Below are 27,972 nucleotides of genomic sequence, written 5' to 3' on the forward strand. Positions count from 1 at the left end.
CAGCAACCAGTGACTTCTCTCACATATGGTGGCCCTGCCCCCTCCTTACACTATCAATGGCAGCTCCTCCGCTAAAGCAGAGAAGCATCACCCCACTGCTTCAGCTCCAAGCCGAATGCAAAAAATAAAATTATAACATTAGTTATTATCATTTTGTTTTTTGCATTCAGCTTTTAGCCATATTTACCACAAGTGTGAAACCGGTCACACCCTTATTTGCACTATTACTCAATTGTTTGCCTATACTCCCTTTTGCTTCGATTATTATGACAACGTTGCAATTTGCAAATGTTGGATGTCCTATATATGCACTGTTTGAATATGCTTTCTTGACTAGCTTCAATAAAAAGACTTGAAGGTTAAAAAAAAAAATACTTGATAACGAAGTTCTTCATATCAAAATTTATATAAAAGGATTATGTTATTTACCCTGTTGCATGGTTATCGACACCATCCTCAGATTGTTTTGCCTCGGGTAGGTGAGAATGTAAGTGTGATGTATATCAGTAATGTGATGTCCATGCAGTAGTATAAGTATATAAAGTGTATGAACTGCAGAGTTTTTGGGGAGGAGGGTTGGCTCCTATAAACCTACAGGACTACATGCCAAGAACAGATTCTTACATGGTAAGTAACATTCTGTTCGAGGCATGTGTACTGTAGATAAACATGCTTTGCATAGACTGTAAAGCTGTCCTTCTCACTAGGCAGCGGTTAACATGTGGGGGTTGCAGTTTTTTTTTAAAAAGTTCCTACGACTGCTTGACCAACATTGGCTTGTTGGCGTGGAAAGACATCCACACAATAATGTTTTGCGAAAATGTGTGGAGTGGACCATGCTGCTGCTTTGCAAATATCAGCAATAGGAATATTCCCTCAAAAAAAACCATGGAAGCTCCTATTTTCCTAGTGAAGTGAGCTTTAGGAGGAACACGTAAAAGCCAGTTAGCTTTTGCATAACACGTTTGGATGCATTTAACTATCCATCTTGAAAGGCCTGATTTAGAAATTGCCTTTCCCATATGAGCAGGTGCAAAGTCAATAAACAATTGCTTTGTTTTCCCGAAAGATTTAGTTCAGTCGAAATAATACATTAGAGCTCTTTTGACATCTAAAGTGTGTAATGCCCTTTCAGTAACAGAATATGGTTGCAGGGACAAAAAAGGTAAGTCAATCGACTGATTAATATGAAAAATTTGAAACTACCGTTGGTAGGATTTGTTCTAAGTACTATATTGTCTCAATGTATTTGGACGGGTTGATGCCTGGATTTCACCGACTCTTCAAAGTGATCTTATAGCGATTAAAAAGGCAAGTTTCCATAAGTATTGCAATTGACAAGAGTGGAGAGGTTCAAAAGAAGGACCCATGAGTCTTGTTAACACAATGTGCGCGTTCCATGCTGGTGTAGATGGAAACCTATGAGGAATGATCCTTCATAAAGACTTTAATAACAGGGATTTTCAATAATGAGAAGTTCTGTCTATTTTGCAAATAGGCTGCAGTAGCTGCAAGGTGTAATAATATAGAAGTGTATGCCAACACTGTGGTCTGTAAATGCAATATGTAAGTAATTATTGTTTGTACTTTTGCATGAAGAGGGTTGATTTTTATTTATTTTTTTACAACATAACAACTCTTTTCCATTTAGCCATATATCATTGCCTTGTGGTACGTTTGTGAGCTTCTTTCAGAAAGTCTATCCATTCTTGAGGTAAATTTAAGTATCCAAATTCTAAGATTTCAGGTTCCAAATTGAAAGATTCATTTCCATGAGATTAGGATGTGTTAGTGTTCTTTAGTTTTGAGTGGAAAGGTCTGGGTTGAAGTGAAGCTTCTCGTGTGAAATTAGAGATCGCTCCAACAGTGCTGAAAACCTGATGAGCAAGCTCAAGATAGAGCTAGTAGTATCATGGTAAGTGATGTTTGTCTGTGTTTCCTGGCCACTGTTGGAAGTAGTGGACAGGAGGAAAAGCGTATGCAAATATTCAAGACCAGTTCATCCATAGAGTATTGCCCTTGGACCTTTGATGTGGATACCTACTTGCGAAGTTTGGGCATTTTACGTATTCTTTTGTTGCAAAGAGATCTATTTGTGGGAATCCCCATTTTTGAAAGTATGATAGAAGAACCCTGGGGTAGAGTTCACATTCGTGGACTTGTTGCTACGTTCTGCTGAGAAAGTCCGCAATTTGATTGCTAGTCCCGGGGACATATTCTGCTAGAAGATGAATAAAGTGATGTATTGCTAATCTCCATATTTTCTGTGCTAACAGACAATTGGAGAGAGATTGTCCCAACGTTTTAGTATATAATACATAGTTTTCATATTGCCTATTTGAATTAGGACAACTTTGTGTTGTGGGTAAGGTAGGAAGACTTCCACTGCTGGGTGAACAGCTTGTAGCTCTAGGTGATTGATGTGGAGATCCTTGTGTTTGGAATCCCATACCCCCTGAATTGTGAGGTTTTGGAGATGTGCACCCGAACCTATTAGAGAGGCATCTGCTGTAAGAATTATTTGTGGAACTGGGTCTTCAAACGGCCGCCCCATGGATAGATTTTGTGGATTCCACCATTGCAGAAAGTGATGTGTGCGGCTGTCTACCAAAACTAGATTGTGAGGTTGACACAATGACTGTGTCCACTGATGAGAGAGACATTCTTGTAGACATTCTTGTAGAGGTCTCATGTGTAGCCTGGCATGTGGAACTATCGAATACAAGATGCCATCATGCCTAGAACTCGCAGAAACGTTTTGGCTGAGATTTGACTCCTTGTTTATTTATTTATTTATTTTATTTGCGGGTTTATATAGCGCTAGAATCGACTCCAATGGAGTATCTCTGCGCTCTGGAACGGGTTTCAGCTGAACATTAACAGACAGGGAGAGCCGTCTTAGATGTCACTTTTAAACAACAAAGTTTTAAGCTGTTTCCTGAATTGCAGGTGTTCGGAAAAAAAATATGGAACGCTTCACGAATTTGCGTGTCATCCTTGCGCAGGGCCATGCTAATCTTCTCTGTATCGTTCCAATTTTAGTATATGTGCCGCCGAAGCGGCAGTTTGAAACTGTTAGTATCAATGTTACTATGCTGTGTAGTCTGTCTGCATTTGGGTATGCCAATGCTGAATGTGTGCTTAGCATGGCACCAAGTTACGACTGTATGGAAGTTGGTTGTAGATGTGACTTTTGTAGGTTGATGGTAAACCCTAGTTGATGTAGTGAGGTTAGAGTCTGTTTAGTATTTTGTTTGCAAAGGGTGAGTCCATTTGCTTTTATAAACCAATCGTCAGTATGGAAAGACGTATGTTTTGTCTGCGCAGATGTGCTGCTACTACTGCTAGACATTTTGTGAATACCCTTGGTGCAGTGGTAATCCCAAAGGGAAGAACTTTAAATTGATAATGGTTTCCGTGGAATTGAAACCTGAGATATTTTCGGTGTGCGGGATGAATAGGTATATGGAAGTAGGCGTCCCTTAGAGCTAAGGCAGCCATGAAGTCTCCTTTTTGTAACAAAGGAATGATCTCTTGAAGCATGACCATATGGAGAACAAGATGTAATGATTTAGTGGTCTGATATAGAGAATGGGTCAATGCAACACAACCTTTTAGGGAATAAGGAAGTAGAGTGAATAAGCTCCTGTTCCCTGAAACTGTTTTTGAACTGGTTCTATTGTTCCTATTTTGTAAGAGAGTCGTTATTTCTTGTTGTAGGAGATTCTGATGTTGAATGGGCAGTTTGTGTTTGCGAGGTGGGATATTGGGAAGAGTTGCAATGAGCTCCAGACAGTAACCATGTTGGATAATATCTAAAACCCATTGATCGGTTGTGATTGATTTCCAAGTAGGAAGAAATTGTTGAAGACAACCTCCAACAGGTGTTAAGTGGTTTGGAGGAATGGTAAGCAAGTCATTGTTTGTTACTTTTGTTTGAGGAAAAGGAATTGTTCCCTCTGCCTCTTCCTTTAAAATTGTTTCCTCTACAAGAACCACTGTAAAAGGTTTTGGAGTAGTGGTGTGTCCTTGGGTTTTGTATGCTGACCCTGTGTTGTCTGAGGTGGCAGATCTTGCACCTTGCTTGTAATTTGGCCTACAAAAGGAACCATGGTATGTGCTTGTCTGTAGAGACCCCATTGATTTTGCCACCTCTGTGTCTTTTTTTCATTTTCTGAAGGGGTTTATCCACTTGAGGTCCCAAAAGAAGTTCCTTATCAAAAGGTAGATTTAGAATAGCTTGCAGTACCTCAGGCTTAAATCTTGAAACAATCAATCAATCAATCAGGGAATTGTGAAGCACGCTACTCACCCGTGAGGGTCTCAAGGTGCTGGGAGGGTGTGGGAGTGCAGCTCCGGGTCAGCCGAAGAGCCAGGTCTTGAGGCTCTTCCTGAAGGTGTACAGAGAAGGTAAGCGTCTGAAGTTGACAGGGAGTTCGTTCTAGGCCTTGGCCGCAACGTAGGAGAAGGCTCTTCCACCCGCTCTGGTTTTGCGGATGCGGGGGGTCTCTGCTAGGGCGAGGTCGGCTGGGCGGAGGCTTCTTTTGGGTACGTAAAAGGAGACACTTTCGTTGAGGTATTTGGGTCCGGTGATGGGGAGAGATTTGTAGGCGTGGGTGAGTAGCGAGAAGGTTACTCTCTTCTCGACGGGGAGGCAGTGGAGGTCTCGCAGGTGTTGGGTGATGTACTCACATAGTGGGATGGACGAGTCTGGCCACGGTTTTCTGGAGTTTGCGTAGCAGGGATTTGTTGATTCCAGCGTAGAGGGCGTTTCCGAAATCCATTCTGCTTGTTAAAAATGCAAGGGTGACGGTCTTACTGGCTTCAGGGGGGATCCACTTGAAGGTCTTGCGATGGGTGAGGAGGGTGTTTAAGCAGGTGGAGGTGACAGCATTGATCTGGCGGGTCATGGTGAGGGAGTAGTCGAGTATGATGCCGAGGTTCTGGCCACAGTCGGTGGGGGGGGGGGGGGGGGAAGAGGGTTGTCGAGGGCGCTGGTTCACCAGGTGTTGTCACAAGCTGAGAGGGTGAGTCCAAGGATGAGGACTTCTGTCTTTTCCGAGTTGAGCTTCAGACAGCTGCTGCTCATCCAGGATGCAATGTCTATCATTCCTTCTGGAAGCTGAGTCTGGTGGCTTCAGGGTCCTTTGTGAGGGAGAGGATGAGCGGAGTGTCGTCGGCATAGGATACTATGCTGAGTCCATTCTCTCAGACAATGGCGGCGAGCCATGCACGCCTACTTAATAAGATACTAGTATTTATACCTAAGAGCCATGCATGCCAACTTAATAAGATACTAGTATTTATACCTCTGGTAGCTGTGTCAGCTGCATCTAATGCACATGTAATAGAATTGTTGGTAATGAGTTTTCCATCATTAACAATTTTCTGTACCTTTTTTCTGTGCTCCTCTGGGAGGTGCTGGAGGAGCCCCTCCGTTTCGTCCCAGTGGGCTCTGTCATAGCTAGCTAATAGAGCTTGGCTGTTGGCTATATGCCAATGATTAGCTGCTTGTGCAGCAACATGTTTCCCAGAAGCACCTATTAGTTTAGGTTCTTTCTCTGGAAGTGGTGAATCTCTTGATATCTGGGAGTTAGCCCCCTTTTTTGCATTAGAGTCTACCAAAGAGTCTGGGGTTAACTGACCTTTAATATATGTAGGATCTGATGGTGCTGCCTTATATTTTTTGTCAACGCGTGATGTTATGATTCTAGCTTTGACAGGGTCTTTAAAAATGTAGTCTGTGTGAAGTGTCGTGCTTTTAAGGATTGGTAAGTATTTTGCCCCCCTCTGAGCATTAGATAAAGTTTCGTAATGAAAATCCTTCTCGCATACATCTTTAAATAAGGGTAGCAGGTGGAAAGTTGCTGTCCATGATATTTAATCCTGATATGCAGAAGCATCATCAGGTGGTGATGGTCGTGTGGTATACAGATCAGGGTCTGCATCCCCTTGTGGTTCAATATCAGAGTCTTCCCAAGCATTCCCCGGGTGTTGTGGAATATCCTCGTCTTCCTCTATTATTGGTGAGTGAGGAGACATGTCACCTGCCTCAGTTAATTGTGGTGAGTAGATGGTTTTTGAGGTAGGTGAAGGTGGAATAGGGCTGTGCAATGGGCTAGTGGCAGCATCCTTCCTCTTTTTCTTTAGAGGCTGTTTAAAAGATAACTGTTTCTTAGAAGAGTGAGGTTTTGCTGGTTGAAGCACTATTCTTTCCGTTCCAGGTTGAATCTGGAGCCTTTTTTTATTCAAGTCGAGCGGTTCATGAAATTGTCCAAGTATTGGCTCCGGTGGAGATTTCGGTCCGGAAAAGAAGCATTTCAGTGGAGGAAGCTTCGATTTAGTTGGAGCTGTGGTCAGATCCAAAATGAAATGTTTTTGTTTTGGTGCCCGAGACCAGAGATAGAGGGGTTGCAGACCCAGAGGTCGAGGAGGTGGAGGCCCCTGCTGCAGAATGAAATTTCAGGGCCGAACCGGAAGGTGGGGCTTCTGTATCAGTTTTTCAGTGCATGCCATGGCTTTTTTGCAGTGGCGGACCGTGAGTAGTCTTTACGGTCAGAGCCGATGTTTTGGACTTTGGATCAGGGGTATGAGTACTCACCGTCTAATGCTTCTGTGCTTGCTGAAGAGTGGTTGAGTTCTGATCAGATTGGGAATTGAATCATGGATCAACAGTGATTCCTCATGTGCTGCTGAAGCTTCTTCATCTGCCTTCGTTTGACGACCGAAGATGTCCAGTACATCGGCTGCTTGATTACAGTGCATTTATTGGTGTCAAACACGTCGATCACGAAGAGTCTTTTTGGATTAAAAGACTTGTGGGCCTCACAGCTTTACTCTCGATGATCGGGCTAGAGGCATAGGTTGCGAACGGAGTGTTGGTCGGTATAAGGATACTTGGAGTGCGCTGTCGGTCGACATAGAAAAGGCCTTTGATAGTGTGGAATGGCCATATTTGTACCAAGTGCTGCAGGAGTTTGGCTTGGGGGAGGACTTTGTACGTTGGACCACCTTGCTATATAGCGGTGCCACGGCCCGGGTGAAGACGGGGGCTACTATATCGGCCCCCTACCGCGTGCGGAGGGGGACGAGGCAGGGCTGCTCCCTTTCCCCCTTGTTGTTCGCTCTGGCTGTTGAACGACTGGCGGCTCACGCCCGACGGGGATGTGCCTATACCGGAGTCTCCCTGAGGGGGGACGTCCACTATATATCCCTATATGCAGACGACCTGCTGATGTTTTTGAGGGACGCGACGGACGCGACGGACGCGTTAGGCGGAACGGTCGCCCTGTTGGAGGAGTTCGGTCGCCTGTCAGGGCTGAAAGTCAATTGGGGTAAGACATGTTTATTCCCGTTGTCACAGGGCGGCAGGACACCGCAGGCGGGGGGTCGGATCCGGAGGGAAGGAAGCTGTTTGCGTTACCTGAGGAGCGTACCCTCCGGCAGTGCTGGAATAGGTGTCAGAGGAGGGCAGCCATAGTCCGCCCGTACGCCCCGGAGATCCCCCTAGGGATGTGTACGGCGCTCCCGCATGGGGGTGATTGGTCCGGGTTAGCGAATTGGGAGGAGCTGGGAGTGCAGATGGTAGGGGACCTATTCCGTGAAGGTGTGCTGTTGCCCTTCCAGGACTTGCAGGACGCCTACGGGCTCCCGCGGGGGGACTACCTGCTTCATGCGGCCCTGGTGGTGAGCCTCCAGAAACATTGGAATATGGGGCTGTCGGAACCGCCGACCGCAGCGGGTTGTCAATATGTAGTGATGGCGGCGGGGACGACCAAGGCCATTACTTGCCTATATCGGCGATTGTCGACGGAGGGCTTGCACCCTCTGGCCGCACTGAGGGAAAAGTGGGAAGCGGACCTCGGGAAAGCGATCCCTGAGACCACGTGGTCCACGCTGGTGTGGAGGGCCTGGAAGGGAACGAGGAACGCACGGTTTCAGTTAGTCCAGTTTTTCACGTTACATAGGGCGTATCTGACGCCGGCCAAGGTCTTGCAATATTTCGGAGGGGCACACTCTCCGTGTCCGCGGTGTGGGGGAGAGGGGGCGGATTTTCGCCACATGTTTTGGGCCTGTTCACAGGTGGGTGACTATTGGGCTGAGGTAGTGGACTGCTTGAATCAGGTGACGGACCGCTCTATTGCCCTGGAGATGGGGGCTTGCTTGTTGCTTTGGTTTCCCCACACCCGTCGCACGAAGGTCACTAGCAAGTTCTATAATTTGGGGTTGATAATGGCCAAAAGAGAATTGACCATGCACTGGAAGTCCGGGGGGGGGCCTAGCTTTTTGCGGTGGAGGGCAGCGTTAGTGAGATGGGCGGGGGCGGAGGGTACGCTCCGGGTGCAGTTGGCTTTTCGGAGAGACGATGAGAAAGCACTAGCGACGGCCAGGGCATGGGAAGCGTTGGTGGTGGAACTCCAGGGGCTGATATCTGAGGTAGGGGAAGGAGGGAGCACGTCGGATAGGCAAGAGGCGGGGGGGACTGGGGAGTGAGATGGGAATGGAGGCGGTCCCTGGACACATACAAGAGGCCTGGACAAGAGGGAAGGTCTGCTTGCTCAGGGAGGGGTTGAGCACCCGTACATAATTTACTTGGAAGGGGGGGCACATCGGGGGAGAGGTAGGAGATGGGGGCGCACTGACATGGGGGTGGGGAGGGGAGGGAACGAGTTGGGGTTGGGAGGGACGGTACTTCTCTTGGACACGGGGAATCGCTGAGTAATGAACAGTACTCCTGGGGGGGGGATGGGGAAGTTGGACAGAACGTTGGATTGTTGATTTGGAAAACAATAAAAATGTTTCAACAAAAAAAAATAAGGATACTTGGATTGACAATTCGGACAGAAACAGAATGGAGCGCGTTCCATTAGCAGGACAGTGGAAGTGTAGAAAGGGTGATCGCTCAGACGCAACAAAACTACACGATCAAGACAATACTGTTAAGTGGAGGTGTATTAAAGAACCGAAGGGAGCCCCATGGAGTCTCAAACCAGAGCGCGACATATTACATCCGAACCCGTCGGCAGAAAAAAACAATCTGAAGAAGGCGTTGATGACATGTGCAGCATTACCAAGAGGAGGAGTCACACGGCCTTGTGACTCGAAGAAAACATCTTGGAACAAAACAACTTGTAATCATCTGAGCCCAACTCTAGATGGCGGACTTGTGCAAAGCATGTTTTATCTACTGTACACTGACCCTCGAACATAGGACTTATTTTTCTAAATTGGTCTTGGATTTATTCTTGAATGTGTCTCTCATAGATTGCCTCTGAGAGTACAACAACTTGCCCATAATCCCCACATCTACCGAAGCAGAAGTCGAGGACGCTCCTTCTCCCACATCGTAGCAAAGCCCTGGAACAGCCTGCCCCCGCACCACCAGACAATCACCTAACTTCTGGAATTTTGAATGGCCCTCAAGCCCTGACTGTTCGAATAAGCCTCCAGGACCAGCAAGCACCTGGATACCCTACTGGGTGATTAGCCGTGCTCTATAAATCCTGATTGACTGAGTGATTGATTGAACATATGCTTAGCACTATCCTTTGACAAGCCCAAACTGCTCGCCCACACTACCACAAAAGAGAGCATTTAGTGTTATCATTTTTGCCTCTGTAAATCAGTATGGGTTGCCTGGGCTCTTTACACAGTGTACCTCGTTTTGGTCCCCTAGAGTAAGCTTCCTACACCGACACAATCCTCCTTCACCTCTATCTTCTCTTCCTTCTCCAGGATAGAAGGTACAGTATGAGATTTAACTGTTCTCACATCTACCTTTTTTGTAATATTTTCATAATCCCCACTCCTCCACGCATCTTGTATCCTAGGTTTGTGTCTACTTTTCTGTAGGACCTTCATTCTGTTCTTTCCCTTTTAAGATCTCTGTGTAATTCAAGCCTCTCCTTCTCCTTCTGGGTTTTGTTCCAGACTGTCCCATTGATAAATCCATAGTAGGAAATGCTTGTAGGAGTTTATATGTTGTTGTCCCTTTCCTGGTTCCACCTCTGCAGAAACAACGAGTTTCTAAGCTTCTTTTTTTATTCCTATTTGATGTTCTGTTATGACAGAGATCTGTCTTGTTACCACCAACCACAAGACTCCTGTTTAGCAGTTACGACTCTAAGGATGGCAGGCCCTGCCTCTGTCAGTTTCCATCCCTCATTCCCTGCATTTCATCTTCTTTTGTAGCATCAGTCTTCCATGATCAGCTCCTTAGCAGTACCCTACTACTTACGGCATGCGCACTCAGACTGCACAACTACATTGCCTTAACTATAGGAACACCACACTGTTCTGCCTCTTTGGACTACTCTCTCAGCCTTCCCCAGTCAGAGCTTTTAGATTCAGGCTAGTACTTGATAACTTTAGTCACACCTCTACAGGGGGATGGCAATCCTGGTTAAGAGCAACTCACCATTCGTCCTGGGGGCCACACAACAAGATCACATGGGCCGCAGTTGTATACTCTGGGGCACACTTGGGACTCAATCAGTCACGATAGTATGTAGCTACGGCCCTAACACAGATGACCCGGATTTTTTTACCACACTATGGGGACGTATTCTGCAAATTGGCTCCACTCACATTATCTGGGGGGGGATTTTTAACTCCGCTTTTAACCCGGCAATGGACAGATCTAACACCCTCCCCATTAACTACACCAAAACACAAGCAACTTTACAGGGAATGCTTACAGCTCAGGGGATCACTGATGCTTGGCGCCACCTTCATTCCGGGGATAGGGAGGGTACCCATTACACTGCTATTCATGCCTCCTGGGCCAGGCTGGACTACTGGGTGGTTTCCCGTGGCGTTGTTTCCTGGATCAAACGTGCCACCCACCTCACCAGGACTTACTCAGACCACGCGCCAGTGCTCATAACTATTGCCCCACCCGAAATGCGGTCCACCTCTCGACTGTGGCGGCTTGCTCCGGAGGCCCTGCTCGACACAGTATTCCGGGCGGAGATTGAAGAGGAAATTACCCCCTTCTTCCAGACCAATATTGATTCAGTCTCTTCGGTGGGGACAGAGTGGGAAGCTTTTAAGGTCACAATATGCAGGGTTTGCATGGCAAAAGGCTTCGGAGTGCTACGCGATCTGCGCCGTACCCTTCATAAACTAGAGAGCGACCTAAAACAACGAGAGGCTAAACTTTGGGGACCTAATTCGAGCCAGCATCTCTCCACATTTAGAGATAAACTCAAGGAATACAAAGAAACGGCTGAATCCGAGGCACGCTTCCACGGGAGATACTACACTGCGCGTAAATATGGCGACGGCGAACGCCCAGGCAGGCAGCTAGCGCAATTGATACGACGTCCTAGATTCGCCAATTATGTTCTCGAGATTAAAGACTCGGAGGGTGTTCAACGCAGGGACAGCCAGGACATTCTGCGCATCTTCTACGCCACGTTATACAACACCTGCAGGGCTGAATCCCCTGATTTTACCCCCTCGCTGCAGGATATCACTCTGGGTTACCTGGGCGACTCACAGCGGGAGTTCCTTGTGGCTCCCTTTGAAAATGATGAAATACACGAGGCAATCATGCAACTGAAGTCTGGAAGGGCCCCAGGCTCTGACTGCCTCACTGCAGATTTTTATAAAGCTTATATTGCCCAGTTGCTTCCCATTCTAAGAATCGTCTTTAATGAGGCACTGGAACTTGGTTGCCTGCCCCCCTCCATGAGGTTAGCATTGATATCGTCCCTTCTTAAACCTGGCAAAGTGGCAGATTGCTGTGACTCATATAGACCTCTATCCTTAATTAATACTGACACCAAAATCCTTGCAAAGCTTCTAGCTATTCGTCTCAGTCTATTAATGGACAAGCTGGTGCTCCCCGACCAAGCTGGTTTAGTCCCTGGCCGGGCGACCTCGCATAATCTCCACACGCTCTTCTCCACTCCTCATACAATAGACCTGAAGATACCCCTAGCCGCTGTATTCCTCGACGCCACAAAAGCGTTCGACTCGCTGGAGTGGGACTACCTCTTTGTAATTTTACGAAATATGGGCTTTCCCCTGGGGTTTATTTCCTGGGTTCGCCTACTCTACGCCTGTAGCCAAAGTCCTTATTAATGGCTATTCCTCAACTCCCATCCCAATATCTTGCGGGACCCGGCAGGGCTGCCCACTATCGCTGCTCCTGTTCGCCCTGGCGATCGAACCCCTTGCAGCTAAAGTCAGACAAAACCATCAAGATAAGGCCCTCAGCTGCCCACTCCGACATATCCTGATTTCTCTGTATGCGGATGATATCACGCTATACGTCATGGAACCCCAAACGAACCTCAATCCGGTGCTCCGAGAATTCGTGAGATTTGGGGGTCTGTCTGGGATCCATACAAACTGGTCCAAGTCTCAACTATTCCCCTTCACCTCCTCCGTAACGGAATTCGCTCTGGACTTTCCGATTGAATGGTGCCCTGACGAGGTTAAATACCTTGGTATCTGGATATCCGCAAATCACGTCGAATTGATGCGCCTTAACTACGGCCGAGCCCTCGATGGGATACGGGACAATGTTAGCGCGTTGGATTGCTCTTCCGCTGTCAATTGCAGGTCGCATATCCTTAATTAAAATGGTTATCCTTCCTAAACTCCTTTATTTATTCACGAACGTACCCTATAACCCGGGCAGAGTTTTTTTTTTATGCTTCGGACCGAACTCATTCGCCTCACTTGGGGTGGTAAACAGCCCAGAGTACAGTGGGACACACTCACCCGCCCCAACGCACAAGGGGGGTTCGACATACCCAATTTCGAACTTTATTATACCTGCTCGCAGGCCCATTACGCGCATTTCTGGTTTCACCCCCCCAGATACATGCCTCAGGTGGCGGTCGAACAATGGCTGTCAGATCCTATTCCATTAGACGGCGCTATCTTCGCTGCTGGCACTAGCCGTGCAGACGCTCAGTCCCCGATCACTACCACTGTTAGGGCGTGGCAACATATTGTTACACAAACTTGGGCCCCTATGCTGTACTCGCCACTGCTTCTCTTGTCATACCACCCGCAAATGCCAGTCCTGCAGGAGGGAGTATTTAAGAAAATCTTAGCCAAGCATGGGATTAAGACTTGGGGGGACCTCTACCTCCAGGGTAAATTCCGAACCTCGCAACAACTCTTCTCCGCGCTACCTCCCTCCCCCATGGATCTTTTTTTATACATCCGTCTGCAGCAGGGTTTCAAAGCAGATACTCCTTCCTTCCCCCGAGAGCCACCTGAAGTCGCTACTCTTCGCCTTATATTGGCTGGGGATGCAGCACCTCATCTAGTTTCCTCCCTCTACCACTCTCTGTACACCACTCAGTGCACTTCACAAAATTCCTCCGAGGATAAATGGTCTGTAGAATTGGCGCTAGCTATAACTGAGGAGCAGTGGACCTATTGCTGCGGGCAAACGGAGCACAGTACGTCCAGTAGTCGCCTCCGTATCCTTCACTATAAATATTTACACCGTATCTATTATACACCAGCAAAACTTTATCGCTTCCAGCTGCGTAATAAGCATGATCGATGTGGGGCCACAGGGGCTGACTTTCTTCACTTGGCATGGGACTGCGCTGTTGTACAGGAGTATTGGCTCCGGGTCTTGGAAGCCCTGGAACAAATGACATTGCTTCCTCTCCCACATACTCCCCTTTTTGCTCTCCTTGGCTATACTGCAACCATAGCAGTGAAACACAGAAAATTAGTTTCATTCAGTCTCCTCCTCGCCAAACGGCGCATCGCATGTCGATGGGGCCGGGGTCGGACACCTAAATTTAAGGAATGGATCCAGGATATGGTCTTCTGGCAGGACCAAATGTACCCGTTTGCTGAACTGCTCCCACTAACCTCCTGCCCTCTGGACAATTGGGGACCCCTTACAAAATATCTGCTCACACACCCTGTTGCAGACTTTGATTATACACAGTCTGGCACTGTGGCACCCACCTGAACCCCTCAGACTCTTTACAGGTTGCTATGTGACCCTCTCCCTCCCCCCCTCTTTTAAACTTGACTTATGATTGAATGCTGCTACTGTGTGTACTTTTTGGATGTCTTTTATTATTTCGCCTCTACTGCCTCAATGTATGGATCATTCACTCGTGTTTTACTGGCCCTCAGATTAACCTCGCTGATTTACTGTACCCGTTTCATCTGTACACTTGCAATGATACCCTGTCTGTACTTTTATCTGCCTGCTTTGTATTTTTGAAAAAGTATAAATAAATGTTTTTTTTTTAATTTAAAAAAAACAAAAAAACGTTATTCACGCCTCTTCCCTTACGCCCCCATCCCCACCCAGCACCTCATTCCCCATAGAAGCAGGTAGATGGACCACACTATATGTAGACAATACAGTTGGGGAAAATTATAACGCTTCCTCAATGTGCGAGGTTTCTCTAACAAAGAAAACAAACCAGATAGCTTCAAATCTCAAAAGAAAAACAAAATTATGGATATGTGTGCTCTGTACATATATCAAAGTAATTCCAGGGCAAGACAATTGAGATCAGAGGCAAAAAAGTCAAACAAGCAGTTTTTAAATATTTTTTAAGGCTAGTGGTAAAAAGAATTAGCGAACTCTGATGAAAAGGAGTCACCGACAAAAATTGGAGTGATGAAGATGGATTTTTACACAAAACTGCCCTCAAATCAAAAATTTCCAGAAATATCCCCTTCTGCAGGGTGAGGAAATGGCTGTGTGACATGGGTATGAAGCCTGTAGGTGGACAAAGCCATCTACTCGCAGCTTTCTAGGAGTTTAAATTTCAATATTGAACATCCTAGTGCAATTTTATTTGAATGAAGAGATTGGCGAAAACAAATATTGGCCATTGTGCAGTAATTTGCCAAACTGATGTTACTATTTATCAGCCCTCCCCATACAGCTAACAAGCATTATATGATAAAAAGTAATATTAAACCTGTTCTTGCAGCGCTGTGTTTGCAGCATCCAGCTTCTGCTGTAACAGCAAAAGTTGTTCTTCGCTCTTCTGCTTTAGTGACGAGACGAAAGACTCATGTTGCTCTCTGGCTCTCTTAAGGGCGTCAGATCGTCGGAGATCTATAAGCTGCCGCTGCATGTCCTCCAGAGCTACCTCAGAAGTCTGTAGCTTTTTGCACATCTGAAAGCATTTAAGTTCAATTCAGGACATAACAAATGATAACTGACGATTTTAATCATTTAAAAAACTATTTATGCAAATAATTACTTCTAGAGGGTTACAGGTTTGAAATCTTAGTGGCGCCTGTAAACCCAAAAGTAACGGCATATTACAGAGAAATTAACTGAGCAAGGCTAAAGCTAACAGTAATCAGGCGTATATGTTAGACCGTGGAGTAATCTTGGTTTTCATAAATAGGAGTACAGTTTAAAGAACTGAAAGCGGGCAATTACAAAACTCCAAAGTTATTTCCCTATACCTGTTTGAAATATCATTCATTAGTACGATTCAATATTACAGGGTTAGAAGAAAGTGTTAGAGGATATACACCTAACGCAGCACTGATTGCGCCACAGCATTTAACGGACCCATCAGAAATGTATAATTTCCTGTTAGTATGGTTTTCTGCTGCTACTTTTAGTACCTGTTCTTCATTTGCAGTTAAAGCTTGAATGTTGGCTTCCAATACTTTTATCTGAGCGTCAAGCTGTGCTTCTCTTTCTTGTCCATTTTGAAACAGTTTCTGAGACTCCTGAAGGCTCATGGTCAAACCATCTTTTTCAGCTTTAAAAACCAAAAAATAAGCTTTCCTTTATATGTATATTCAGATTAATATTTTGGTCAAAGCACAGGCATATACAACATGAAAAACTATCTTTAACAAAATCTGTGTCCTCAATGTACATCTGTAATCACTATCAAAACCATCTCCCCCAAGATGTCCTCAGTGAATAAATCTGATCTAGCCCCGAACAGGCACAGTGCAAAAAGCAATTTGAAAGAATACGATTAGAAGATTCACTCTATACAGGGTAATGCAGATATGTTAGAACGTTAACAAACAGGAATACACAACCAAACAAAGCAGACATGATGTGGCTGGACTAACGTTTTCATCAGCAACTACGCTTGGTAATGTCCAGCGCCATTTGCATACACATTTGTCACGAAGTAAACTACAGGACCGGAAATAGAGGTATTGTCCTCCATTAAAAAGTCTCTTCAAGCAAGCCATCATCTGGTCAAACAAACGAAGGGTTATGCATAAAGGACAACATTACAATGGCAAATGTTCAAGTCAACAGGTATTTGCTACCACATCATACTGTTCAGGGATTCCAGCAATGCCCTTGAAAAAATTAAGCAAAAGAGGAAGTGTATACTTTCTCTATATCGCCTTCTCAAACACATGCCCAGCTGAGTGAACAGAAAGGCAGAATATGTATTGATCACCAGCATGCACATTAGATGCAAAGGTGGTTGTGTCATACCGTCATCATGGTAAACACAGAGTGAAGGGGATCATGAAGTAGCAGAAACAGTTCTATTATGTTGGTAAGGAACAAAGGTATCACACATTCCTAGTTCTAAATTATCTCCACATTCTAAGCAAAATGCTTTCAATGATGATAGAAGGTCAAGATGGTCTCAAGTCCTTATCCAAGAGGAACAAACGACCGAGTGTAATGAAAGGTCTCAGATCTCCCATGGACCAAGGTATGTACCGTCACTTTCCCAGAGCGAGAATATCAGTTCCAAACTTATGGAATATAACATATACACAGCACTTCCTTAGGTGGGAAAACTTTCAACACTCTCCCAAAGGCAAGGCAAGAAAACAATATCACATGAGTCTCCTCTAGACCAAGGAAACACACACAACACTTCTCTAGAGCGAGATAAACTTTGAACATCACTTGCTAGGAGGGCACACTCATCACCTCCTACGACAAGGAAAAGACGAATTCAAACATATGGAATATATACATTTATTAACACAATATTTCAATCACGGGCAGGCCGAATATATATTGATCATGGCAGACTCTCACATATCAAATAACCGATTGATGTACACAATCAAAGCAAATATATATGTTGAAATAATATGTATGGATATAAGAATCAGTAAATAAGAAGGAAAGGAAAGAGTCAGTAAAGAATCAAGAGACAGTAAGTAGCAGAGACACCTCACCTACTGCTTCATCATTTCACCCCACTTCGCTCAAGGGGAGTCCATTGCTTGAACCGGGTGAAAGCTCAGAGGTGACACCAAGCCCCCACTCTTCCCTGACAACACGTCTGCTCCACAGCATGAACTTCCACCGGCCAAGTCCCAGACACCTCCTTTAGTACAAGTGGAGACATAAGACGAAGCTCCTAGTGAGCCTCGCCCCCTTTTCCCATCAGAGTCCGTACCACTCCGCACCAAGGCCACAGCTTCAGCTGGCCAGGCGTCTGTTATGGCTTCAGAGCAGAGCAAGCACATACCTCTGACAAGAACCTGTTCTCTTTAGTCAGTAAAGTGTGAAAAACAGGAGGAAAGCAAAACATGCCCTCTTCACCTCTGCAGCTTCGTGCAGGCACAGAAAATGGCTTCAGTCATGAAAATGGAGTTAGTTAAGCCATGCACACAGAAAGGCCCAAAGCAAGATGAAATTGAAAAGCAGGATGACATGAGAACATGTCAAAGGCAATAGTCAGCACTGCCATAAAGCAAGGTAAAGTCAGAAAACAGAATGACATTAGACCACGTCAAAGCCAATAGGTCAAAGTCATAATTCACCTAACCCAAATAACATTATACACTTAATCCCTCAGTATCCAACATTGAGCACATGTGTGCACCATCACCCACAACACTGCACCTCGACATCCCACACCTTCTATTCTTGGCAAGACTATTCTACTAAAAGACAGCAAGATTACAGGACAGAAGAGAAGCAGGCATATGCAAAACCATCCTACATTGAGGCTAGGGTAACGTAACACACTAAAGTCAGTACAAAATGGTGGTGGTTGAGGGTCATCCATAAAAGTGGCTTGTTCACTACACCGAGGTCTTGATTGTACAGCAATTAGGCACCTGTCAGGTAGTCGACTGGTAGCATGCATTGCTACTCCAGGTGAAAAAAAGAAGCCACTTGGTTATATGGACATGCTCCTGCGGCTTAAGGAGAAGTCCTTAGTGGGATGTTGTTCTACTGGTGACTTCTCAAAGATTGAAGGAAACTCCAGGAGTGGGTGCTTAGGTAACAAACATCCATAAATACTTTAATGGATCATCTTTGTTAGGCGAAACATTCTGGTGAAACAGAAGTCTACTCCTGATTAAATATCACATACTTTTTGAAACTGGTGAACATACAGCTTATTTACCAATCTAACCATTTGATAATCTATTGTGTTTTTTCAAAATCTAAATACCTACATTAGAAGAACGTCTCATTATTTTGGCATGGTCTATTCTCTGTGAAATTCAGCTTCATACAATTTCGCTGCTTCAGTAGTGGAAGCTTAAAAATTTCAAAATCAATTCAGACAAAAAACAAAATCACCTTTGATCATTGCAAGCTGATGATTAAGGCATCTCATCTCACGGCCACTCTCTTCCAGCTTTACATTCAGTTCTTCTAGTTGTCTCCCTCTTGCTTTGTAAAGAACTTGCAGTTGAGCAATTTGCATTCTGTCTGCAGAATCTGTAATAAATATAACATACAATTTATTGTACATGTAAACTTATGAACTCCATCGAAGAACCGGTTTCTCCAGAGGCTTGAAAGGCCGAATGGTTCAGACACTGTAACCAGTGATCTTTTCGATTAGGAAAATACAAAAAACGAAAACCGAGAAAGAGAATCTTGGTTACCACGATTTAGTAGCTTTACAGGCTAAAGGAAAGTATTTGCTTATCAATTTGAACGTTTTGGATAGCTAAACATGGCAGATTTGATTACTTCAGAATGCAGAAGGTCTAAAAATAAAGTCAGCTTTAGTCATGGGTGGGATCTTTAAAATCTTTTCTAGGAGAACCTAAACTTATTTTCTTGAGTAGTGTCCCTTTTCTGAGAGAAAATCCAATCAAAAACAAGTTTCGAATATTTTGCTTTCAGAGCTACACAATTTGACTCGTCTTTCCGATTTCAGTTGAGGATGTTCCATTGCCGGGGGCCACCATTCAGAATAACATGTCACAAATTTTAAACCATTTGAAAACTGGGTGAAGAGGGGCGCAGATCCTGAGTGAACATTTTCTCTTGCATAGTGGAAACTAATCAACTGTACATGCTGTGGCCCTTTCCCCAGTATGCTTGTGCAGAGGACCTTAAATCTAATTGTAGTTCCCACCTGGAGATGATGCAGCAATGCTCGTTTGATGTGGTTATGATGTGATGGTTTAGGCCCATTCAAGCAGCATGTTTTTCCAATCTTTGGAGCTTTGAGTTTCTAAGGGAGCACTAAATAGGTGGCATTCTAGTATTCAAGGCTTCCATAACGAACACTCTTGCGAGCTCCTAGTGGTCACTGGAAGAATATTTCAGAGACAGAAGACATGGTTGAGAGGAGAAAATGACTTGCATATTATTTTTGCATAGTGCTTTGACTAAAACGGATGGGTAATATGTTGTGTTAAGTGGGTTATTTGAAGATTCAGAGTTAAACAACTGTTTTTCAATGGACTTCTCAGGTGATCTAGTGCTGGACTGAAATTGACATTTTATGTGTTAGCAGTCTGTCTGTTCAGTTAAGGAGCAGGGGTTATGTAGACCCTTGTTTCATGAAGTGGCTGTAAATTATGGGAAGTTCTCCTTTGCTGTTTTTTTGTTGTGTTGTGAATTTGAGGTACGAGTCCCTAGTCTAGGATTGAGACATATGGCTTGCAAGTCTTGTGTGCGTTTGAGTTGCAGATGTGGTGAGCCTGGAGTTGTACAGTCCTTTACTTGACAGTGTTTTCTAATTATGTTTTGTTGTATTGTCTGTCTGGGAGGATGGAGCCTGAAGACTTCAGTAATGCTCTTTCTGGTAGAGACTATCTAGCAGCAGATTCCTCACCTTTTGAATATTGCCTAGATGGCAGACTGGATTTGGAAACTTTTTTATAGTATCCCTGTGCACCGCAAGGTCGTGTGCTGCGGCTCCGCAGTGATGCCGTTCCAATCCAAAAATAACGTGTGGTCCTATATAGGTGCCACTCCCGCACACTGACGTCAGGTGATTTTAAGACTGCCTGAGCCCCCAGAGGCGGAGCCCCAAAAAGCCAACTGGTAGACTGTGTGTAGATACCCAGAGTTGAGATATTTTTAAAAGGTAGAGTCAAACCACAGGATGTGAAGGGAGGGACAGTGAGGAATCTTCTGCTAGATACTCTCCACCAGTAACAGCATTACCGAAGGCAAGTAACTTGTTCTTCTGATAGAGACTTCTAGCTGCGGATTCCTCATCTTTTGAATAGATACCACAGCAGTACCTAGTGGGCAGAGACCTATGGATAGACTCAAACTAGAAAGTCCTGCAAGACAGATTCTTCAGCGGACTTGGTCGTCCAGACAATAGTGTTTTCCGAATACATGGAGGGACACCCACATAGCTCCTCGGCACATGTCTAGGACCGGGATTCCATGTGCTACCAAACTTGATAGCAACTTTGGCCCTAGTGGAACAGGCACACCGTTCTTCTGGAGGCTGCTTCTTCTCCAGTGTGCAGCAGATTTTTATGCAGAGCACGATCCAGCAGGATATGGTACACTTCTAGACAGTCTTGCCTTTTTTGCTGCAGCAAACCCCACAAAGAACTGAGCATCCACCTGGTGGCGATTGATATAAAAGCCGAGAGCCCTTTTAGAGTACAAGCCTCACCCCCTTTAGAGGGGGTGAGGCAAAGCATAAAACGCCAGGAGAGTGATTGTTTGGCCAACGTGAAATGGCATCACAATTTTTGGGAGAAAGGATGCCCTAGTATGCTGTAGGAAGCTGGCGCTGTATATTGCCTTAGGCCTAATAGAGAGGAGTGGAAGACATCTATTATGCACACAGTGACTAATAAATGACACGACTCAATAAGAAGATCCACATCAATTTTTGCAAAAAAATACGAATCTTTCAAGATTTATTTAAAGATTATAATGTTTGCAAAAAGCTAAGTAAGTTTTTCAGGAAAAATACTTTATACTTTAGAAAGTGGCTTGTAATTTTCAAGCTTGGCAATGTTAACCTAAGAGAGGAAAACAAGAATGCAGTTTTTGGGAGTAAGTACTCGACTTACAGATTCAGTCTTCAGGGTCTTTGGTCATTACCAGGCAGGGTTCAAATCAGTTCCAAGCGTGCACCTCCAGCGGAACAGGGGCAGCCTGGTGCAGAGGTCCAATTCAAGAATCGTCGCTCACAGGTGAGTAAAGCAGTGTCAGGAGTCGAACTCGAGGAATGGAGAGGGGAGCCACAAGGCAGCACCAAACTTACACCCTCATCAGCACAAGGACGGCTAGGAGCAGATGCCAACACAGGTTTGGGCACCCAATGTTAACCATTGGGGGAGATCAGTCTTGAAGAAAGGTTGCAGGCTAAGGCCAAGAGGCAGGCGAAGAAAACCCACAGTTGGCCTGGTAAGTAGAGATGCTCGGGGAACGGAGGGACACCGATGGGTGACGTCCCAAAGGCCCAGGGTCTTTGGATGTAGGAGTGTCCTTGGGCATCAGTAAGCTCTTACTGGGCAGGTCGCAGTCAAGTTGAGGCTGCAGGCGTCAAGGAAGAGTCAGGCAAGGGTCAGCCCATGGTGAACTCTGGCTCAGACTCGCTAGGGAACCTTTGCAAGACCAGAGGGAAACTTGGACTCGGGCCGTGGGCAAGTTCGCGGTTCCTAATGGTAGAGTTCTTTTTCTTTGCATATGGTTTCTTCTGGACAGGTCCGCTGTCCACGGGAGATTAGGAGTCTTTCCTGAAAGCAGGCAGTCCTCCCAGGGTTCTGGAGGTTGCTGGTCTGTGGGGAGAGTCGCTCTTCTTCAGCAGGGTCTTTGAGGGCTGCAGATAGGCCAGTAGGGCTGGGGTCAAGTCAGTTGGTGCCTTCAGTCTTCGCTGCTGCACGGCTCTTCTTTGTAGGTCGTCAAAATCTGATTTCATGGTCTGAGGGGGCCACCTAAATACCAGATTAAGGGGCATCACAAGGGAGTAATAGGTGGGGACCCATGGGTCCTTACCTGGGGTGTCTACCTTCTATTATGCCATCTTCCTCTGGCAGGGGGTATAGCTCTAGCCCCGAGTGGTTAAGTCCCACCATCTTCAAGATGGTGAGCACTGAAAAATGTGCTTTACTTTGCCTCCAGCACCTGAGGGGTAGAGTTGGAGAAGGGGGACACACTTCCTGTTCTACCTAAATTGTCCTACCGGTTCTCACGGTGGTGGTTCGAACTGGGGTGGCCATGTGCTGCTAGCAGCAGAGACTGGTGTTGCACGCATTACAAGGGAAGCAGGTCTTTGAAGCTTCCCTCTAGAGCACTGTGCTCATCCTGGGGGAGGAGATGTGACACCTGCGCCCAGGATGTGCTTCGTTTCTGGCCTTAGAAAGCAGAGGCTCTGGACCTGGGGCTCCAGAAACATGTTTGGTGGTGGTGGCCTGCCTAAAAACGGCCAGAGACCACACTAGGGTTAGTAGGTTTTGAGGGGGCACCTCTGAGGTGCCTTCTGAGTACACGTTTTAATAAGTCCAACACTAGCATCAGTGTGGGTTCATTAAGTGGAGTGGTTTGTTACCAAACACTCCCGGGTTCAGTGAAGCCATCATGGTGCTGGGGAACTCGAGTTGTCGAATTTCCAGCCCATGCACTCTCAATGGCTCAATGGAAGAGTGCGAGTATCAAGGAGATGATCGTGAATACGCGTCCTAGGCCACAGAGGGATGTCGATAATTTGCGAAATCACAACCAATTTTTACCACCAGTGGTAGGTCATTATTCGTGTGGCTATTGTAGAGCTTGCCCTGCCTCAATCAATGGAAAAAGCATTGACATTGGTTTAAATCATCCCTGGGAATTGAGACAACACTCTACATGCAATACAGAAAATGTGATCTATTTACTGAAATGCCCCTGTGAGATGCTATATGTGGGCATGACAACCCGGAAAGTAAAAACTCGCATTTTGGAGCATATGAGCACTATACGCTGTGGCAAGACCAATACAAAACTCACTGCTCACTTTCTTGAGTACAAACACAATGAGAAAGATCTGAGGTGGTTAGTACTGGATAAACCATTTATTCCACCGAATATGAGCGATATCTCGAGCTTCCTCTTATTGAGAGAACAGAGATGGGTGGAAAGACTGAAAAGCAATACGAAGGGATTAAATGATGGGATGCCCTGGTTCCAAATATATGGAATCATGACGCAATGAAGTTGAGAGAGATAGATACTCGATAGATCAAGATGGGTTTTAAGTTCTGTGGGATACATTAGAGGGAGTTGACTCTGTAAAAACCCTCCGATACATGATGTGTGCAAGATAATCTGTCGTGCGCATATTATTTATGTTTCAGTTGATTAAACATATGTGCTTGAGCAAAATCAAACCTCTTTATCAATCATTTGAGGCTTTGTTCGTATATGTAGGCGAACTTAGTAATGGCCGCCATGCGAGCAGCCCCGCATACACAGCTAACAGCTAGGGCTTCTTTCTATGACTATGGAACAGAGAACAGTCTGGGAAGGATGCGAGCGTGACTGACAGTAATGGTGTTTTTCGTGCATGCTGGCTCCTTATATAGAGGCTACACCAAAAAAGACCCGTATCGTCGGAGGACGTACGAGGGGATATCGGAGACAGTGTCTCTTTGGAGTAGTGAGTACATATTGTTAGGTGTGGCGGTAAAAATATCTTGGAGGCTCCATTGTTCTAAGATTATTCCTAGCGTTACTATCGTGGGAATTCTGAGCTGTGTTTTTATTAAGAGGAGCAGACGATATCAGTGGGGGGAAGTTTGTTTTACGATATTTGTAGTCAAATAAAAGCTCATTAGTGTAAGGTGATGACAGACGACTGGGAGAATTTTTGCAACAGTATGGCTGCACTAATATTGCTATCCCGTCTTTTGTCTACTTTACTCGATGGTGCATAAACATCCAGAGTGTGACGACAAGAGCACCATCCCCCGCAGTCCCGGGTTCAGAATAAAAACTCGTAGACTCTTGTAAGTACAATGAATTTGTAAAGAGAATGGCTCAGTTGAACCATAGATTTGCGAGGAGATGTTGATTTTTACTCTCTGGGGCTCTAGAGAGACTAATGGCTGGACAAATCTTCGTTTTAAACGTATATGCACTGTGAGTACACTTGCAGGTCCTTGATTAAGATTTTTTTGCACTTACACCACTGGTTGAGTGGTTCACGTGTGGGGCGATATCCGCTTGCACGGGTTTTAGGGTTTTGTTGAATGAATAGGCTGCAATGAAGGATATTAATCACTTAAATAGACGCATGGGAAATTCAATTAGAGTAAAGGCTAATGAGAAAAACTATGAGTCTGGAAATCACGATGTGTTTTCCCTCTTTTGTTTTTTCTTGTTGTAGAATTGTGTATCCTCTTGGAAATCTCCAGACATAGTGACGTTGGGGCAATACCCTAATTTACAAAGTAAAAAGCTAAAGAATACCGGATTAGGGGTACAGACCAGCAAAATAGGGACCAACACCCTGATGAATGCCAGAGTGACCCGGTTGGGCGTGTAAAAAGCTGGCAGAAACAGGTTGGTTTTTGCAGTGGGGATTGAAGGGTCGTTACCTTCCCTGAATACCCCATACCGTTGGTTTTAATCCTGCCAAAGGTTGACAAAAATAAAATTTGTGGGTTAACCTCGAGACAGTTTTACATCTATATCTGCACCTCTCTTGGTCCCTTCGTCCAGGAGAAGATTTGTTTTCCTTTTTGTGTTGAGTTACACTTTTTTGTTTCGTTTTGTCTTTCTTTATTACACTCTACCCTCACCACTACTCTTCATCTTCTTAAAAAATTGCGCTCCATCCAGGGTGTTGGTCTGCACCTGGATGTATGATGCGGCCCAATGATGAAGCATGACACTATCAAGTGTGTGAGGGCAGTATTAAGACATCCGTTGATTTTCCCACGTTTAGCGTCTAGTAAAGTTATTTGTGCTATTTAGTGTTTCTCTGTCGGGTGAGACTAAACTCTCAATAGCTTCCCTGGAACTTACAATATTTAAGAACTGACTTAAGTATTGTAAGGGTGTATCTACTCATGCAGATATGCCCACACCTGATATATAGTGCATCCTGCCTTAGGGTTTGTAAGGCCTGTAAGAGGACCTTATACCTTGGGCAGTGCTGTTGGACAAGGCACACAGGCAGTGAGTCATGTCAACTTTGTCGTTTTCACTGCACCAACGCAGTGAGAGTGGCATGGTCCTGGTGAGAGGTCCTAAGGGACACTCTTCAGTCCCCATGCCATAGGTACCAAGGGTACCATTTAATAGGGACTTACAGGGGAGCGGACGCTGCCAATCGTGGTAGAGTTTTAGGATAGGAGCACTGGCACAGGAGGCCTGGTTGGCAGCGACACTGTACACTTACAATGGAAACCACATAATTTTCCAGGCAAAAAGTGGGGGGGCTAACCATGTCAAAAGAGGCAAGTTCTCACATACGCAGAATCAGCTTTTCTGGGAAGAAGGTGGTGTATGATGGAGGAACACACAGAGCCTGAAGCTCACTCATACACCGCGCTGAGGTGATGCCAACCAGGAACACAATATTGATGATAAGGAGCCGTAAAAGACAACTGTGGAGCGGCTCAAATGTGCTACACATCAGATAAGTGAGGACAAGGTTGAGGTCCCACTGGGGCATCATAAAAACAGAAAGGGAGGGGGGGGGAATATATGTGACAGTCCGTAGGAAGGGCTACAATCCTGAACTGCCCGGGAAGGACCTACGCCACTGAACCCCTAATGGCCTAGTAAACAGGAGGCATTAACTGCAACGAGAGCCAAACTGGCTGAGGAGAATAACCTTTTGCCAAACGTCTCCAAACTCTTGGATTAGGGGGAGTGGTCAAGGAATTGTTTGGATTGGTCCGGCTAATGGAAGTATGCACCACAAGACTCTCCACAGAGGGGTGCTGGAACAAAGGGGCCGGGTCACCCAGAGCGGGATGGTGGCGCCTAGCAATCGGATGGTTAACTGGAGGACTGGTATAAGGCTTAGCCCAAGCCACTGCAAGGGTATCTGGCAAAGCCTCATTGCTTCGGAGTCTCTCCTCCCATTCAGTCTGGCCAGGCCGCAGAAATTTCGGTCAGTACATTTGTTTTCCCCTCTATGGTGTGGAGGTCAAAACTTCTGCTTCCCTACGTATAACAATAGCATAAGAGGCCAACTCTGCATTAACTGGTCCTGGAGGAGACAAAATGGCTGCTTCCGGGGAGGAATCAAGTCGAGCAACTCCAGAAACGGAGACTGTTTGCACCACTCACAAGCTTCATGAGGGGAGTGGTAATGGCGAGCAGTATTGGAACTCTGCTTCGACATCTTGTGCGTCTTTTCCTTAACTAAAACTTTGGAGCACAAGGAAGACCGGCCCCAAGAACAGCTCTGTCAGTTATTGGGTCGGGATCGATCTGTCCAAACGTTGTGTCTTTTTATGCTTTGCGACAATGTTTTGCCTCGCTTTCAGTGATGCCCGTCAGGTTCATCGACGTGCTGTCTCCACAGGTCTTACAGTTGTTGCTCGACCACAGGCATCACAGACACCTGGAGGGGATCAGTCACAGAAATCTGCTTGTGACCGTCCCTACAGGGCCTAAAACCTGCCATTTTTGGAGGAGGCATCCCTTGCACACAGGACAATTTGTTAAAAATTGCAGTACGTGTCTCTGAGAGACTAGTGGCACGGAAAGAAAGGAACCGTTGTCAACGTACGGGAATGATGCCTATATAGTTATCACACATCATTTTCAGGGTGGAACAGTGTCAGTGCGGAACTATAAGGTTCCATCTTCCAGCACGCAGGGGTACTACGGAAATGCTTTCGGATCCAGTCCTATACCTGGGGAGAATTCAAAACGAATATTCAAAAAGCGAGGAATCTGCTGCTATCAGAAATGGCATTTACGATGTGACAGAATAGGCTTTTTGGCAATGCCTCTTATTTACAAGAGAAACAGATATTTCATTACAAAACAGTAAGTATGCCTAAATTCAGATAAGAAATATCCAGCCCAGAATATTAAATTAGAAAGCTTTTGCTGGTTGAATTAATATATATATATAACAAAATTGAGATGATACTACACTAATATTATTAGTAGCTCGCAATGCGTTTCATTGAACATAAGTTAAACTTGGTTCTTTTTTCTTTTTTTTCCTTTTTCGGAGTTTTATATAACGCGAACTTGACATGAGGGTATCTGTAGGACTTTGCCTTTGTGGCTAAAATTCCCTAAACTTTTTGCTTTCCACCTAGACCGTTTTCCTGACATAGTGTTGCCAATTTAGATGCTTTGGGTACTTTGCCACTACTGATCAGTGTCAAAGTACAAGTGTTACCTGTGTAAAGTGTAATGGTAATTTATTGGCCATGATTGGTATGTTTGCCTTACTAGTAAAGTCCCTAGTGATGTGCACTGTGTGTGCCAGGGCTAGTAGTGCAAAGGTGAGCAGAGAAGGGAACTCAGGCCTGCAGTGTAGGGCCTGCGCGCAGTTTGTATGTTGTCCTGACAAGTACAACCACTTGTCAGGCTTTACTTTCCCTTTTGCATACACAGTGGGCACCCCTGTGGTAGGTCCAGGGTAACCCCTAGGCAGGGTGCAGTGTAAGTAAAAGGCAGGACATATACTAAGGTGTGTGTTATGTCCTGCCAGTGAAAAAACACTCCATTTCGTTTTTCACTGCTGAAAGGCCATCGTGCCCATAGGACAGAATGGGGGAGGCTGGGTGTTGTGTTTGTTAACCTAGTTTCCTATAAGTTTAAAATGGACAAGTGAAGTTTAGTATGTATGGACTCACAGTGTCATAACACATCTT

General features: G+C 45.4%; 1 protein-coding gene and 1 non-coding gene across 3 annotated transcripts in view; both read right to left on the reverse strand.

Moving 5' to 3' along the window:
* CEP152 (centrosomal protein 152) overlaps nt 1-27,972 on the reverse strand; it is a 725,831-nt gene that overhangs the window by 499,512 nt on the left and 198,347 nt on the right. For both annotated transcript variants that reach the window (XM_085644215.1, XM_085644214.1), the window contains exons 7-9: nt 18,506-18,646; nt 15,592-15,731; nt 14,928-15,128 (exon numbers count right to left, since the gene is read on the reverse strand). In XM_085644215.1, the coding sequence (XP_085500341.1) occupies nt 14,928-15,128; nt 15,592-15,731; nt 18,506-18,646 (482 nt within the window). The remainder of the gene's footprint in view (nt 1-14,927; nt 15,129-15,591; nt 15,732-18,505; nt 18,647-27,972) is intronic.
* LOC146860360 (U6 spliceosomal RNA) lies at nt 2,961-3,065 on the reverse strand. Its single transcript, XR_014979348.1, has one exon. It is a non-coding gene; the product is annotated as a U6 spliceosomal RNA (small nuclear RNA).

Source organism: Triturus cristatus, chromosome 3_1 (assembly GCF_964204655.1).
Source record: "Triturus cristatus chromosome 3_1, aTriCri1.1, whole genome shotgun sequence".
Lineage (NCBI taxonomy): Eukaryota > Metazoa > Chordata > Amphibia > Caudata > Salamandridae > Triturus > Triturus cristatus.